At 44.7% G+C, this 18,703-nt stretch overlaps 1 protein-coding gene across 1 annotated transcript; it reads right to left on the reverse strand.

Annotated features, from left to right (window-relative positions):
• Positions 1-286: 286 nt before the first annotated feature.
• On the reverse strand, positions 287-16,817 carry LOC123993942 (NAD(+) hydrolase SARM1). Its single transcript, XM_046296422.1, has 10 exons — positions 15,519-16,817; positions 14,954-15,341; positions 14,569-14,799; positions 8,301-8,513; positions 7,343-7,434; positions 7,016-7,209; positions 6,632-6,764; positions 4,412-4,601; positions 2,645-2,766; positions 287-2,403 (listed from the first exon to the last, which is right to left on the reverse strand). Exons 1-10 carry the CDS (start codon positions 15,995-15,997, stop codon positions 2,271-2,273), a joined length of 2,175 nt encoding a protein of 724 aa, XP_046152378.1. The 5' UTR covers positions 15,998-16,817; the 3' UTR covers positions 287-2,270.
• Positions 16,818-18,703: the final 1,886 nt, after the last annotated feature.

Consider the following 18,703-nt stretch of genomic DNA (forward strand, 5'->3'; position numbering starts at 1 on the left):
TACTTATGAAATGTTATTGCATTATAAAACATTCATAACACCTTGTAGATTCAGACACGGAACATATGAAACTCTACAATAAAGCAAGATGCACAAGTTTGTGTTTTATCATGAGCGTTTCACAACTATGGGCCTTCTGCCTCATGCCTTACTGATTTAGTCTGCACTTTCATAAAATGATTGCATCTATTAGCTGCTAAGAATATGTTAATTATAATAAGGCATTACAACGCTTCATAAAAATCTATTTCAAGTACAGTGAAAAGAATCACAGACGCACTGTATCCTCAGGTTAGTAGTTTTTATTGCGCCACTGTATTGTTAAATGACAACACTGCCTAAGTCCTGTCCATGTATACAGTATTTAATCAACATACCTGTATTGAGAGCAACACATATATTAAGGCAACAGGGGAAAAAGCCCAGAAGAGCCATCAAAACAGTGACAAGATATAGCTAGTAGTGCTGAGAGCAAATACTGGAGCTTTAGACTGAGGTGACATCTTGTGTTTGCCTTCCTACACACCATTTAGCAGAAGGTGTGGGCACATACAGTATCTACATCATTAACAGATATGAATCTACAAAACAAACATGTCACTGAACCTAAGAATTCCATGTTTAAAATAATGTTTAACCATTCCACTTCAGTTAATAAGAGATACGATTACCTGGTGATTTTATGACTTCTGCTGTCATTTTGCAACACTTACGTAATATTTAAACTGATAATCAGATGCTGCATGATTGTTTTGGTTGGATGTTTCTAGAATCTTTATCTTGTCACAGATAATAGTATTGTAAGACTGTAGGTGCATGCTGGTACATGTCTAAGAAGGATCCTCGATGTGAGCCAAGTATACAGTATTTAGCTCTACCCTCAATCTGGTAACATTTATCTACTGAACTGCTTTTATCCAATAGATACAAGCAAGTGAACTAAGGCTAACTGTCAAGCAGCCAAATCAATGACAGAATCTCTTAGCGTTATGAAGGAACCAAACCACAAATCAGTATTGTAGATACAGCGGTTTAGCCGAACAAAGTAACAGCATGTTGTGACTGTATACTACAAGACTTTCTGACAGGAAGATGATGTAACTGTTTTCGTGGAGTAGCTTCAGCCTTAAGGGGTAGTGTAGATACTGGTTTTGTAAACTAATTGTATCTCTGTGAACAGAGAGTGAGAGCGTCTATCCTTTTTCACATAAGCAAGATGCATTGATAATGGTACTTTTCATTGCCTTAAGCTTGGTTGCGAGAGATAGTTCTTTGTGAACCTCTGGTTGTTGCTAAGCACATGAGGACAAGTTTGTAATGAGTATATGTAGCTGGTGGGATCTGAACCCCTCTCTCCTGGTCCGGAAACTAACAACTTAACCATTAGACTAATTCCCCCTTGGGCAGAGGGCGACACTGGCTTTAAGTCACAGGCAGGGCTACCTCATCACGAGAGCAGGATTCCAAATCACCGTTACATATAGAGATATAGAGATCTAGAGATCTAGAGATATAGAGATATAGAGATCTAGAGATCTAGAGATCTAGAGATATAGAGATATAGAGATCGTACATCATCTCTGTTGGATTAGGCTGTTTGCCATCACCTAGGTTACACTATCATAAAGAGACATATCAAATACGTGCTGCAGTTGACCACCAATGAGCATACAGGGTTTCATTTATAAGCACCATGAGAAAAAAAGAGATATAGTATTTCCCATACGCTATATAGTTTACACTGGATCATTATTAAAAACCAGGATATTGTTTTGTCTTAGAAAGTATGGGCCTATTTAAAACAATGAGAGTGTAGTGTTATTTAGAGGCAACAGAGATACTCCAGATTGTTATTATGTGTTATGCTCGGTGCCAGCGATAGCTGATATATCACACTGGTTATTTCCTGAGAGACACAAAATATCCCCGACCACGCCAATAACAGCTTATGACTGTGGCCCTGCAGTTTAAGGGAGTAGTACATGGTATTTAGAAGTGCTGAAACCCCAAATGACATTTAGTATTTACGCTATGGACTATAATAACGCTATGGACTATAATAACTTTACATCTGGATCAACGGCTAGTAGCAAAGCCATCTCATTAGCATATGATCTAAATACAGCCTATTAAACATGTCTTCACATGCACAGGGTTAGAGCTGACCAACCAGAGCTCAGAGCACGCTCTGTTTGGTATTATTGATTACTGATCACTATTGGTCACCATTTTACATCATCACAGACCAGAGGACCTCCAATCAGAGGCCTCTATTTCTTCTGTGGTCCCTGAGGCCCCTTGGGGCAGTCTGTCTTGGGGCTGTCGGTCAGGTCTTGGCTGGGGTTGCCCATGAGGAAACGTAGGATCTTCTCAATGGTGGCCTCCTGGTACTCATGGGACCACCTGTATCCAGAGAGAGAGAGGAAGGGAGGGAGAGGAAGAGGGAGTCAGAGGAAGAGAGAGGGAAGGAGAAAGAGAAGGAGAAAGAGAGGTGAAGAGAGATGGAAAGAGAAAGTGATAGAGAAAGAAGGAGAACAAAAATGAAAGAGATTTGATTCCTAATAAGTACACTTCAGATAAATGTCCAAACTGCCAATCATTCTCAAACAGATTCTGAGGTACTGTATCTCTCTCTGTGACTCACTTGATGCCATTGAAGTTTAGGATAGTTTTCATGTCCTCGGGAAGAGTGTTTGGGTCAGGCCACAGGAAGTTATCAGTTACAGGGACAATGTTCTTCTTTCCAGCCAGAGCTGTGACAATCTCCTGCAGGATTTAAGAGAGGTGCGTTAAATCACGGACAGACACAGAATGCCCCCGCAGACATGGAATGTCTACACATGCAAGGGGCAGGGGTATATGGGAAAAATAAGTCTAATATTGTATATCACCAACATAGAGATGGAACATCTAGACATGTAAAGGCCAGGGTGACCGGATTATACACATAGAAAATAATTGTAATTCCATCTAGATACTATAGGATCTACAGTTGTAGTCGGAAGTTTACATACACCTTAGCCAAATACTTTTAAACCCAGTTTTTCACCATTCCTGACATTTAATCCAAGTACAATTCCCTGTTTTAGGTCAGTTAGGATCACCACTTTATTTTAAGAATGTGAAATGTCAGAAATATCACTTTTCACACCAAAGTACGTTCATCTCTAGGAGACGCGTCTCCTTCCTGATCGGTATGACGGCTGCGTGGTCCCATGGTGTTTATACTTACGTACTATTGTTTGTACAGATGAGCCGGATACCTTCAGTCACTTGGAAATTTCTCCCAAGGATGAACCAGTCTTGTGGAGGTCTACCATTTTGTTCTGAGGTCTTGAAATACATCCACAGGTACAGCTCCAATTGACTCAAATTATGTCAATTCGCCTATCAGAAGCTTCTAAAGCCATGACATCATTTTCTGGAATTTTCCAAGCTGTTTAAAGGCACAATCAACTTTGTGTATGTAAACTTCTGACCCACTGGAATTGTGATACAGTGAATTATAAGTGAAATAATCTGTCTGTAAACAATTGTTGGAAAAATTTATTGTGTCATGCACAAAGTAGATGTTCGAACCGACTCGCCAAAACTATAGTTTGTTAAAAATACATTTAATGACTCCAACCTAAAAGTATGTAAACTTCCGACTTCAACTGCATGTGAGAATGCTGTTCATCGACTACAACTCAGCGCTCAACACTATAGGGCCCTCGAAGCTCATCACTAAACTAAGTTCCCTGGGACTGAACTGCTCCCTCTGTTCTCAATCCTGGACTTCAGCGCTCAACACTATAGGGCCCTCGAAGCTCATCCCTAAGTTCCCAGGGACTGAACTGCTCCCTCTGATGTGGGAATGCTGTTCATCGACTACAACTCAGCGCTCAACACATCCGCTCATCACTAAACTAAGTTCCCTGGGACTGAACTGCTCCCTCTGTTCTCAATCCTGGACTTCCTGACGGGCCGCCCCCCATGCGGTGAGGGTAGGCAACAACACATCCGCCACGCTAACCCTCAACACGTGAGCCCTCGTCACATACACTGCTGCTACTGTTTATTATCTATCCTGCTGCCTAGTCCCTTTAGCCCTACCTATATGTACATATCTAACTCAATTACCTCGTACCCCTGCACAAGGACTCGGTACTGGTACCCCGTGTATATAGCCAAGTTATCTTTACTCATTGTGTTTTTATTCTGTGTGTTATTCTCTTCTTCTATTTTTTTCTCTGCATTGTTGGAAAAGGTCCGTAAGTAAACATTTCACTGTTTGTCTCCACCTGTTGTTTACGAAGTATGTGACAAATACAACTTGATTTGAACAACTAGACAGGTAGCTGCAGCTGTATACTATTGGATCTATATTGTTCTGTATGCAGCACTATGTATAGATCTGTCTATGTCTGACCTTGTGTACCCAGTCCTTCATGCCAGTGTCGCCCATGCACTTGTCGAGGGCGTTGGCAGACAGCACCAGGATGAAGTTCCGTGCCCGCTGGACGCTCTGGATCAGCTTGTCAGCAAACTTCCCTGCTTCCAGCTTCTCCACGTCAATGAACACACTGAAACCTCTGACCTGCAGGTGGACCTTCAACAGACTGGGGGGAGAGAGAGGGAGGGGAGAGAGAGGGAGGGGAGAGAGGGAGGGGAGCGAGAGGGAGGGGAGAGAGGGAGGGGAGCGAGAGGGAGTGGAGAGAGGGAGGGGAGAGAGAGGGAGTGGAGGGAGGGGAGAGAGAGGGAGTGGAGATAGAGAGAGTGGAGAGAGGGAGGGGAGAGAGAGGGAGGGGAGAGAGAGGGAGTGGAGAGAGAGGGAGGGGAGAGAGAGGGAGTGGAGAGAGAGGGAGGGTGGAGAGAGGGAGGGTGGAGAGAGGGAGGGGGAGAGAGGGAGGGAGAGAGGGAGGGAGTGGAGAGGGAGGGGGAGGGAGAGAGGGAGGGGAGAGAGGGAGGGGAGAGAGAGGGGTGGAGAGAGGGAGGGGAGAGAGGGAGTGGAGAGGGAGGGAGGGAGAGAGGGGGAGAGGGAGAGAGGGAGTGGAGAGAGAGGGAGGGGGAGAGAGGGAGTGGAGAGAGGGAGGGGGGAGAGAGGGAGAGAGAGAGGGAGGGGAGAGAGGGAGTGGAGAGAGAGGAGGGGAAAGAGAGGGAGGGGAAAGAGAGGGAGGGAGAGAGAGGGAGGGAGTGGAGAGAGGGAGGGTGGGAGAGAGGGAGGGAGTGGAGAGAGGGAGGGGAATGAGAGGGAGTGGAGAGAGAGGGAGTGGAGAGAGGAAGAGGAGAGAGAGGGAGAGAGAGAGGGAGTGGAGAGAGGGAGGGGAGAGAGAGGGAGTGGAGAGGAGGGGGGGAGAGAGAGGGAGTGGAGAGAGGGAGGGGAGAGAGAGGGAGTGGAGAGAGGGAGTGGAGAGAGGGAGACAGAGAAAAAGGTGGGGAGAAAGTAAGGATTGATGATCTGCAGATCTTAGACTCCAAATAATCCTGAGGAACCTGATTAAGGTGTTTGTCTTCCAAAGCTCCCAAGCTTTCCCTCTCTTTCCCTCTCCCTAGCTTTCCCTCTCTTTCCCTCTCCCTAGCTTTCCCTCTCTTTCCCTCTCCCTAGCTTTCCCTCTCTTTCCCTGAGCTTTCCCTCTCTTTCCCTCTCTTTCCTTCTCCCTCTCTTTCCCTCTCCCTAGAGTGGAGAGAGGGAGGGAGCTTTCCCTCTCTTTCCCTCTCCCTAGCTTTCCCTCTCTTTCCCTCTCCCAAGCTTTCCCTCTCTTTCCCTCTCCCTAGCTTTCCCTCTCTTTCCCTCTCCCTAGCTTTCCCTCTCTTTCCTTCTCCCTAGCTTTCCCTCTCTTTCCTTCTCCCTAGCTTTCCCTCTCTTTCCCTCTCCCGATTGATGATCTGCAGATCTTAGACTCCAAATAAGCTTTCCCTCTCTTTCCTCTCTTTCCCTCTGTTTTCCTTCTCCAAAGCTTTCCCTCTCTTTCCCTCTCTTTCCCTCTCCCTAGCTTTCCCTCTCTTTCCCTCTCTTTCCCTCTCCCAAGCTTTCCCTCTCTTTCCCTCTCCCTAGCTTTCCCTCTCTTTCCCCTCTCCCTAGCTTTCCTTTCCCTCCCTCTTTCCTTCTCCCTAGCTTTCCCCTCTTTCCTTCTCCCCTTTCCCTCTCTTTCCCTCTCCCTAGCTTTCCCTCTCTTTCCTTCTCCCTAGCTTTCCCTCTCTTTCCCTCTCTTTCCCTCTCTTTCCTTCTCCCTAGCTTTCCCTCTCTTTCCCTCTCTTTCCCTCTCTTTCCTCTCCCTAGCTTTCCCTCTCTTTCCCTCTCCCTAGCTTTCCCTCTCTTTCCTTCTCCCTAGCTTTCCCTCTCTTTCCCTCTCTTTCCCTCTCTTTCCCTCTCCCTAGCTTTCCCTCTCTTTCCCTCTCTTTCCTTCTCCCTAGCTTTCCCTCTCTTTCCCTCTCTTTCCCTCTCCCTAGCTTTCCCTCTCTTTCCCTCTCTTTCCTCTCCCTAGCTTTCCCTCTCTTTCCCTCTCCCTAGCTTTCCCTCTCTTTCCTTCTCCCTAGCTTTCCCTCTCATTCCCTCTCTTTCCCTCTCCCTAGCTTTCCCTCTCTTTCCCTCTCCCTAGCTTTCCCGCTCTCCCTCTCCATCTCCCTCTCCATCTCCCTCTCTCCATACCTGGCGAGCTGGGAACCGGTGGTCCTGCGGTAGCTAATAAACACATCCGGTCCAGGGGGTTGGGCATCGGTCAGACACGGCTTTATCGGCCTACGGGTGGCTGCCAGGATCTTGGCGCGGTGGATGCCGTTCTCTAGAAGGAGAAAATGAATACTTTATTCTCCATTATAAACTGGGTGGTTCGAGCCCTGAATGCTGATTGGCTGACAGCCGTGGTATTCTACGGGTATGACAAAACATTTATTTTTACTGCTCTGCTTTGCGTCGTGCCTAAGAACAGCACTTAGCTGTGGTATATAGGCAATATACCACACCCCCCCCCCGGGCCTTATTGCTTAATTGTCTCGCAGGGAACGTAAATGTGTCTTTTGGTTCACAACCCACCTACGTAACAGTCTGACTGGAGCTGCTGGTCGGTAAGGTGGAGGACGTTCTTGCGGTCCACTCCAGACTGTACCAGGCCGTAGGTGTACTGGCGGAAGCGCGGGTCCACCTCACCCAGCCAGTCAGCCATGTTGTTGGGGTCACAGGTCGAGTAGTTGGCGTAGGTCTTCAGCACGCGCAGGTCACGGAGGAACCTAGAAGACAACACAAAATTGAGTGGGCAGGGTAAGTCAGGGATTTTATTTCAATGTTCAATTTAACTGAAGTTGACTGGTGTAGCAGATGTTTTATAAGCTTGACATAAACCTGACAGATGACTGAACTAACCTCATGCGAGTGAGTCCTGCAGTCATACCCAGGTCAGTGCTCAGATCCTGGTCTGTGATGTTCAGCAGTAGGTCGCCATCCACTTGCAGCTCCTGAAGGACGGGCACAGAGAGGAGAGAGAAAGACTGAGTGAATATAGTGCGCAAGAGGCAAAGGAGAAATACAGGTAACTGACTAAATAAAAGGAACACCAACATAAAGTGTCTTAAGAAGGCGTTGGGTCACCACAAACCAGAACAGCTTCAATACGCCTTGGCATAGATTCTACTAGTGTCTGGAACTCTATAGGAGGGATGCGACACCATTTTTCCATGAGAAATTCCATCATTTGGTGTTTTGTTGATTGTGGTGGAAAACGCTGTCTCCGCTGCAGCAGAATCTCCCAAAAATGTTAAATTGGGTTGAGATCTGGTGACTGAGACGGCCATGGCATATGGTTTACATCGTTTTCATGCTCATCGAACCATTCAGTGACCACTCGTGCCCTGTAGATGGGGCCATTGTCATGTTATGGGGGCATAGACATGGTAGACAAAATAATGGCCAAAATAATGGCCTGCCCAGCATTTTTATACATGACCCTAAGCATGATGATTTGTTAATTGCTTAATTAACTCAATTTACTCAAGTGTTTCCATTATTTTGACAGAAACTTGTAGGTATTCATATTTAATCCATATGAAACCAAACATTCACCTTATTTTTTCAACATCTCTACAAGGACTATAGAAGAGCATTCTCATTCGTTATTGTTCAAACCTCTTTTGCTATCGCTATCTCTCTTACACACACACACACACACACACACACACACACACACACACACACACACACACACACACACACACACACACACACACACACACACACACACACACACACACACACACACACACACACACACACACACACACACACACACACACACACACACACACTGAGACACAGAAACACACACCTGGAAGCGCTCAGTATAAGCGCTGAATCCAATCACTTGGAGCCATCTCTGCACCTCACCGCCCTTCCAGTTGGGCACAGAGGACAGGATACGTCGTGGCACCTCCTCCCCCATCATCCTTAGTGCCTGCTTGGCCAGGGCACAGGCCGTCCCGTTGCTGGAGTACATGACGATCCTTTTCAGGCTCTGCACTGCACCTATCTCCTGGAAGATCTGGGAGGAAGAACGCTCACACATTCAATTGTATGTCTATTGATATTGTAGGACAGGTGATTTTAATGCAGGGAAACTTAACTTAACTATTTTTTACCAAATGTTTTACCACCATGTCACATGTGCAACTACAGGCAACAAAACTCTTTATCACATTTACTCCATACACAGAAACACCATACACATTTACTCCATACACATTTACACCATACACATTTACACCATACACATTTACTCCATACACATTTACACCATACACATTTACACCATACACATTTACACCATACACATTTACTCCATACACATTTACACCATACACATTTACACCATACACATTTACACAGAAACACCATACACATTTACACCATACACATTTACACCATACACATTTACACCATACACAGAAACACCATACACATTTACTCCATACACATTTACACCATACACATTTACACCATACACATTTACACCATACACAGAAACACCATACACATAAACACCATACACATTTACTCCATACACATTTACACCATACACATTTACACCATACACAGAAACACCATACACAGAAACACCATACACATTTACTCCATACACATTTACACCATACACATTTACACCATACACATTTACACCATACACATTTACACCATACACATTTACACCATACACATTTACTCCATACACATTTACACCATACACATTTACACCATACACATTTACACCATACACATTTACTCCATACACATTTACACCATACACATTTACACCATACACATTTACACCATACACATTTACACCATACACATTTACACCATACACATTTACACCATACACAGAAACACCATACACATTTACTCCATACACATTTACACCATACACATTTACACCATACACATTTACTCCATACACATTTACTCCATACACATTTACTCCATACACATTTACACCATACACATTTACACCATACACATTTACTCCATACACATTTACACCATACACATTTACACCATACACATTTACACCATACACATTTACACCATACACATTTACGCCATACACATTTACACCATACACATTTACTCCATACACATTTACTCTATACACATTTACACCATACACATTTACACCATACACATTTGCACCATACACAGAAACACCATACACAGAAACACCATACACAGAAACACCATACACAGAAACATATCTCATTTCCGACGCCGACAGAGATGGCCGCCTCGTGTTCCTAGGAAACTATGCAATATATTGTTTTTTTACATTGGTACCCCAGGTAATCTTAGGTATTATTACATACAGTTGGGAGGAACTATTGGATATAAGAACAACATCAACTAACCATCATTACGACCAGGAATATGACTTTCCCAAAGCGGATCTTCTGTTTTGCCCACCACCCAGGACAATGGATCGGATCCCAGCCGGGGAACCAAAACAACGACGCCGTAAACACATCGTGCACCGCTCCCGAGCATACTACTCGCCGATGTCCAGTCTCTTGACAACAAGGTAGACGAAATCCAAGCAAGGGTAGCATTCCAGAGAGACATAAGAGACTGTAACGTTCTTTGCTTAACGGAAACATGGCTCACTCGAGACACGCTATCGGAGTCGGTACAGCCAGCTGGTTTCTTCACACATCGCACCGACAGAAACAAACATCTTTCTGGTAAGAAGAAGGGCGGCGGGGTATGCCTTATGATTAACGAGACTTGGTGTGATCATAACAACATACAGGAACTCAAGTCCTTCTGTTCACCTGACTTCCTGAATTCCTCACAATCAAATGATGACCGCATTATCTACCAAGAGAATTCTCTTCGATTATAATCACAGCCGCATATATTCCCCCCCAAGCAGACACATCGATGGCCCTGAACGAACTTCATTTGATTCTATGTAAACTGGAAACCACAAATCCTGAGGCTGCATTCATTGTAGCTGGGGATTTTAACAAGGCTAATCTGAAAACAAGACTCCCTAAATTCTATCAGCATATCGATTGTGCAACCAGGGCTGGTAAAACCCTGGATTATTGTTATTCTAACTTCTGCGACGCATATAAGGCCCTCCCCCGCCCTCCTTTTGGAAAAGCTAACCACGGCCCCATTTTGTTGCTCCCAGCCTATAGACAGAAACTAAAACAGGAAGCTCACGCGCTCAGGTCTGTTCAACGCTGGTCCGACCAATCGGATTCCACGCTTCAAGATTGCTTCAATCACGTGGACTGGGATATGTTCCGCATTGCGTCAATCAACAACATTGACGAATACGCTGATTCGGTGAGCGAGTTTATTAGCAAGTGCATCGGCGAAGTCATACCCACAGCAACTATTAAACCAGAAACCGTGTATTGATGGCAGAAGAAGAAGAAATTTGGCATGTCACCAAAAGCACTCACAAACCTTTACAGATGCACAATCGAGAGCATCCTGTCGGGCTGTATCACAGCCTGGTACGGCAACTGCTCCGCCCACAACCATAAGGCTCTCCAGAGGATAGTGAGGTCTGCACAACGCATCACCGGGGGCAAACTACCTGCCCTCCAGGACACCTACAACACCCAATGCCACAGGAAGGCCATAAAGATCATCAAGGACAACAACCACCCGAGCCACTGCCTGTTCACCCAGCTATCATCCAGAAGGTGAGGTCAGTACAGGTGCATCAAAGTGGGGATGAGAGACTGAAAAACAGCTTCTATCTCAAGGTCATCAGGCTGTTAAACAGCCACCACTAACATTGAGTGGCTGCTACCAACATACTGACTCAACTCCAGCCAATTTAAAAATGTAAAAATGGATGAAAAATGTATCACTAGCCACTTTAAACAATGCCACTTTATATAATGTTTACATACCCTACATTACTCATCTCATATGTATATACTGTACTCTATACCATCTACTGCATCTTGCCATCTTGATGTAATATGTGTATCACTAGCCACTTTAAACAATGCCACTTTATATAATGTTTACATACCCTACATTACTCATCTCATATGTATATACTGTACTCTATACCATCTACTGCATCTTGCCATCTTGATGTAATATGTGTATCACTAGCCACTTTAAAACAATGCCACTTTTATATGTTTACATACCCTACATTACTCATCTCATATGTACCGTATATACTGTACTCGATACAATCTACTGCATCTTGCCTATGCCGTTCTGTACCATCACTCATTCATATATTTTCATTTACATATTCTTTAGCCCTTTACACTTGTGTGTATAAGGTAGTTGTTGTGAAATTGTTAGGTTAGATTATTTGTTGGTTATTACTGCATTGTCGGAACTAGAAGCACAAGCATTTCGCTACATTCGCATTAACATCTGCTAACCATGTGTATGTGACAAATAAAATTGGATTTGATTTGACATTCAAGGCTCTACCTCACCCTCCCTTACGCAAATCTGACCATAACTATATCCTCCTGATTCCTGCTTACAAGCAAAACAGGAAGTACCAGCAATGCGCTCAATACGAAATTGGTCCGATGAAGCGGATGCTAAGCTAAGGGGCGATGTCATTACCTCAGACTGGAAAAGCTCTGGAATTCATCCGATAACATTGAGGAGTTTACCACATCAGTCACCGGCTTCATTAGTAAGTGCATCGACGACGTCTTCCCTACAGTGACCCCAATCAAATAACAAGGATAACAGGCAACATCTGAACTGAGCTGCGGGCTAGAGCTACTGCTTTCAAGGAGCGGGACAATAATCCAGATGCTTATGATAAATCCTGCTACAACCTCCGACGAGCCATCAAACAAGCAAAGGATCAATACAGGACTAAGACCAAATCCTACTACACCGGCTCTAAAGCTCGTCAGATGTGTTAGGGCTTGCAAACTATCAAGGATTACAAAGTAAAATGCAGCAGCGAGCTGCCCAGTGACGCAAGCCTACAGACGAGCTAAATGCCTTCTAACACTGAACCATGCATGAGAGCACCAGCAGTTCCGGACGACTGTGTGATCTCGCTGTCAGTAGCCAATGTAAGACCTTGAAACATGTTAACAATCACAAGGCCGTGGGACTAGACGGATACAAGAACGCGTACTCGGAGCATATGCTTCAATGAGATTTTCAACCTCTCCCTGACTGAGTCTGTAATACCTACATGTTTCAAGCAGACCACCGTAGTACCTTCACCCAAGAACGCCATGGTAACCTGTCTAAATGTCTATTGCACAGAGCACTCACATCTGTAGCCATGAAATGCTTTGAAAGGCTGGTCATGGCTCACATCAACACCATCATCCTAGACACGCTGGACCCACTCCAATTCGCATATCGCCCCAACAGATCCACAGACGACAGTATCTCTATTGCACTCCACACTGCCCATTCCCACCTGGACAAGAGGAACACCTATGTGAGAATGCTATTCATTGACTACAGGTCAGCATTCAATATCATAGAGCCCTCCAAGCTTATCACTAAGCTCAGGACCCTGGGACTGAACACCTCCCTCAGCAACTGGATCCTGGACTTCCTGGTGGGGCATCCTCAGGTGGTGAGAGTAAGCAACAACTGACCTGCAACACGGGGGCCCCTCAAGGGTGCGTACTTAGTCCTCTCCTGTACTCCCTGTTCACCCACAACTGCGTGTCTGTGCACAATACCAACACCATCATTATGTTTTCTGATGACATGTCAGTGGTAGGCCTGATCACCGACAACGATGAGACCACCTACCGAGAGGAGGTCAGTGACCTGACAGTGTGGTGCCAGGACAACAACTTCTCCCTAAATGTCAGTAAGACAAAGGAACTGATTGTGGACTACAGGAAACGTAGGGCTGAGTACGCCCCCATCCACATCATCAGTCCTGTAGTGGAGCGGTTTGAGAGCTTCAAGTTCCTTGTGTCCACATCACTAAGGAATGAACATTGGTCCACACAAACCAACACAGTCGTGAAGAAGGCACGACAACGCCTCTTCCCTTTTAGGAGGCTGAAAAGATGTGTCATGGGCCCTCAGATCCTCAAAAGTTTCTACACCTGCACTATTGAGAGCATCTTGACTGGCTGCATCACCGCTTGGTATGATAACTGCTTGACATCTGAACGCAAGGTGCTACAGAGGGTAGTGCGTACGGTTCAGTACATCACTTGGGTCAAACGAAGGCCCTAAAAATGTCCACCCAAGTTATAGACTGTTCTCTCTGCTACCGCATTGCAAGTGGTACCGATGCACTGCAAGTCTGGAACCAACAGGACTCTGAACAGCTTCTACCCCCAACGTACAAGACTATTAAATAGTTAATCAAATAGCTACCTGGACTATCTGCATTGAACCTTTTTGCTCTTTTGACTGATTACATATGCTACTGCTACTGTTTCTTATCTATCCTGTTACCCAGTCAATTTACCCCTACCTATATGTACATATCTAACTCAATTACCTCATACACCTGCACAAGGACTCTGTACTGGTACCCTGTGTATATAGCCAAGTTATCGTTACTCGTTGTGTATTTCTTCCTTGTGTTATTATATTTCTCTCTATATTGTAGGGAAGGGCCCATAAGTAAATATTTCACTGTTAGACCCTGTTGTTAATGAAGCATGTGACAAATACAATTGATTTGATTTGATACATAGTTAGGACCAGAAGTAGTTTTGGGCCCCATAAGGTTGTTGGATGAAATCCCTGTATCCACTACCCACTAAACCAGGGTTTCCCAAGCTCAGTCCTCGGGACCCCAAGGGGTGCACATTTTGGTTTTTAGCCTAGCACTACACAGCTGATTAATGAATCAACTAATCATCAAGCTTTGATAATATGAATCAGCTGTGTAGTGTTAGGGCCAAAACTAAAACGTGCCCCCCTTCGGGTCCTGAGGAAAGAGTTTGGGAAACGCTGGACTATAGTGCTTACCACCATGTCGTACCTTGGAAAGCTACAGGGAGGGCGTGCAGGCTTTTGTTCCAGCCCAGCACTCACATCTGAATTCAGTAAATAAACTGCTCATCAAGGATGAACCAGTTGTGCTTTTGTTCCCTGATACTGACCTTGGTGTTGCGCTGGCGTGACTTGATGCTGGTTTCAACACACAGGTAGAAGGCAGCGATACATTTCCCCTCCAGTCTGGCCCCATCCAGTAGTGGCAGGAGCTGCTGTAGGTCTGCAGCCGTCCTCCCCTGCATGCTGTCTGCACTGTCCAGCAGGCTCCTGGCAAACTCATCAGGGTCCAGAGATGCAATAAAGGGCTCCACCAGCTCCAACGTCCCGGACTTCACCACCTATAATAATACATTTAACAGACACTTTAATCCAAAGTGATTTACAGTGTTATGCACATCCATATTTCCATATGGGTGTCCCGAGCGGGAATCGCACCAACAACCCTGGCGTTACAAGCTCCGTGCTCTACTAACTGAGCCACACAGGACCCACCTCCTTCTCAATCTCCCGGTTATTGGCGAGCACGGCCACCGCTAAACACGCATGGAAGCGGATGAGCTCGTCCTCTTTGGAGAACGCCAATGGAAACAACCACTCAGCTGCCTGCTTCTCAATCATCAGCCGCTGGCAGCGATGGCCGCCGTACATGGCGCAGTTGGCGAGCGCAACGGCACAGTGCCGAAGAACGGTGGGGTCGGTACCGCGGCACCAGAAGAGCAGGGCATCCAGGGCGCCGTTGGCGATGAGCTGGGCGGACGTCTCCTCGGTGTGTTTGAACATGTGCTCCAGGATGCCTGAGACACTGCGGGCCAGCTGGGCATCCTCTGTCTCCCTCGTCAGGTTCAGGATCACCCCCAGACCCATGCGAGCCACGTAATCTCTGGATAGGAAGAGAGAGAGAGGTGAAAGGGGTAAACAAGAAGACGAGTATACAACTAGGTTTATAAAGACTAAGACTTACTGTATGTGGATCCGGGAAACTGGCCCTAACGGTTAGGACCAAGACAATATTTTGTATAACCGAAAAAGTACATGTAGGCATGTAGTGAATACACACCTGTTCTCAGAGACCAGTATCTGCTCCAGTAGTTTGGCAGACTCATAGGTGATCTCCACAGCAGGTGTCATGAGGAGTTGCAGGAGCAGCTCCAGTCCTCCATCCAGTCGTATCCTGTTGCATATCTCCTCTGCGACCTGCCTTCCCACAGTGGGTAGAACCCAGGCCTCCTCTACTAACTGGAACGTCTCTGCTATGGCTCTGCGGGTCTCATCTAGATCCAAGGTATCTTTGGCTGATTTCAGTGTCTTGATAGCGGAGCGCAGGGCTGGGAGCGAGGTGTCCAAAACATCCTGAACGTCGGCACCGTAGACACCTGGCGAGACCGGTGGGGCTTTCGGTTCCGAGGATGAGCTAGAGTTGCCCGACCTCCGGTTCCCCATCCGGCTGACATATTCCGGTACTGTGAGTCTTTCAGAGCTGAACATGGAGAGGTATCGATAGAGTCTCCAGAGGGAAACGGTTAGAGATAAGAGCATCCACCAACTAGCTCTGACAGGGCCCAGAGGGCTTGTGGCAGGCCCTGATCAATAACATATCAATTGTCTATTTCTCAGGAGAAATAAACTGGTGCATATTAACCTGGTTAGAACTGAATGGGAAACAATGTTTGTCTTGCATTCGAGTTGTTTAGACACATAAACAAACCACAATAGGTGAAATTACAATCCCATCATCTGGACTGGATGCTAAACTTTCAATGAAAAGTGACAGCTTTTAGTAAATTGCATCATCATCACACTGATGTCATCTTTGAAAATAAGTGGATAAAGACATACTCATCTCGCATCATCATGACCAAGCAGTCACACTATGCTTGCATTTAAACACGGATGTCCTCCGTTTTCTCCTATCATTTACACGAGGCCTTCTTGGATCAAATTATGTCTACTCAGAATAACCCGACTCCAAATCAATGATCAAGCCTCCACTGTATCCACTATGAAATAATGTATCACCACTGCGGACGTTCGTTCACAAAGCTGCTAGACGGGATTTTCTTTTTCTTTTTTCTCTAAAAGCCCATTACACAAATGGTGTTTACCAGCTGGATGGAGAAATATAAACAGCTCTGTTGTCTTCTGTCTCTCGCTTGCATTACTGAGATTTAATCCAGACAAAGACGCACTGTTCATCAAAATGCCTCTCACGGTTTTCCTTTTTCATCTCTATTCACATGACTCTCTATTGCTATGCTTTAAACCACACAAAATATATATCTTATTTCCGTATTATTAAAATAGCCCTCTCTTTGACATCCTTTCCTCAGCATCTTCGAGCATCCTGAAACTAGGACCGCCCATTACCTTCAGGATATATTTACAGACCAACTGTCTTGTCGAGGTCTGCTCAGCAACAAAGCGCCAGTATGTTGCTCGTCTCCACTACGCCCCCTTGTGGATCAAGGTAGAAGCATAATCAATCCACAAGGTGTTACACACATAAACTATGCTAAATATGTTGTTATGGAGCTACAATAAGATAAAACAGTGCACATCACTTACTACATCAGCAGAAGCAAATAACAATATGTTGTCCATTGTAGTCATTAGGCCTTTTACTGTTGCTTAAAGGGTCAATCTGTGATTTCTACATTAATCTTTGGACTTTTTAATTCATGATATAGGCCACAGTGCCTTCAGAAAGTTATCTTACCCCTTGATTTATTGCACATTTAGTTGTATTACAGCCATCTCCACACCATAAGTATTCAGCCCTCTGAGTCATTACTTTGTAGAAGCACCTTTGGCAGCGTTTACAGCTGTGAGTCTTTCTGGGTACGTCTCTAAGAGCTTTCCACACCTGGATTGTGAGACATTTGCCCATTATTCAAATTTTCCAAGCAGATTTAAGTCAAAATTATAACTCGGCCACCCAGGAACATTCACTGTCTTCTTGGTAAGCAACTCTTTGTCGTGACTGGATGTATCGATACACCATCCAAAGTGTAATTAATAACTTCACCATGCTCAAAGAGATATACAATGTCTGATTTATTTGTGCCCATCTACCAATAAGTCTCCTTCTTTGTCAGGCATTGGAAAACCTCCCTGGTCTTTGTGGTTGAATCTGTGTTTGAAGGTCACTGCTCGACTGAGGGACCTTACAGATAATTGTATGTGTGGGGTGCAGAGATGGGGTAGTCATTCAAAAGTCATGTTAAACACTATTATTGCACACAGAATGAGTTCATGCAACTTGTTAAGCACATTTTTACTCATGAACGTATTAAGGTTTGCCATAACAAAGGGGTTGAATAATAGTTTACTCAAGACATTTCAGCTTTTCATTTTTAATGAATTTGTAAAAATGTTGAAAAACATTATTTGACGTTGACATTATGGGACATTGGGTGTTGGTCAGTGATAAACAATTCAGGCTGTAACAACAACATTTTGAAGAAATCAAGGGGTGTGAATACTTTCTGAAGGCACTGTAATAGCCATTGATTCTTGAATAATTTAGCCTCAAAACATGGTTTAAACTATACTTTTTATAGCATGGTTGGTCAGTCCTTGCATTCATAGCTCTGATAACTATGCATTTTAGATTGGTTACATTTCTCCAGCCCCATCCCTCAGCTGTTTACCGAAACATTGGCGGGGTAGGGTAGTCGCTTTTTTATTGTTCAAATTGCAGACTGCCCCTTTAATGATTATAATTTACAATATTTACAAATAGTGTCAGTGATTCTCTTATCAACCAGACCAACAAGGCCACTAACAGAAACTGTGTTAGGTCTACACTACTGATCACTCCGACATCTATACTGTGAGAATTTGGATTTTGTGCAACTTACCTCAGTACTGTTGGCTTATGTAACTTCTTCAAAGTAGATTACCTAGACAATTGGAACTCAAACTCTCTCGCTCATTTTGAAAAGTTTATTCCCAAAATGCTATATCCACCAATTTTTCACGTTTGTGTTTTTTCATTCGTTTTTTCATTGGTTATGGGTACCTTCATTTGTGTTTAAAATATTACTGTTCTCAGATTCATAGATTTTAGAAGTGTATTACATTGTGTTATTTTTTGCTCAACGCTAATTATTAATTGTTTAGCTGGAATGGAATGTTCGTATACATTGTATATTTGACTATGATATGTGATTGTCTCAGCTAGCTATCTTAATAGTGTAAGTCGCTCTTGTCACGACTCCCAGCGAAGGTGGCTCCCCTGCCTGT

This window comes from Oncorhynchus gorbuscha, linkage group LG13 (assembly GCF_021184085.1).
Source record: "Oncorhynchus gorbuscha isolate QuinsamMale2020 ecotype Even-year linkage group LG13, OgorEven_v1.0, whole genome shotgun sequence".
In the NCBI taxonomy this organism is placed as follows: Eukaryota; Metazoa; Chordata; class Actinopteri; order Salmoniformes; family Salmonidae; genus Oncorhynchus; species Oncorhynchus gorbuscha.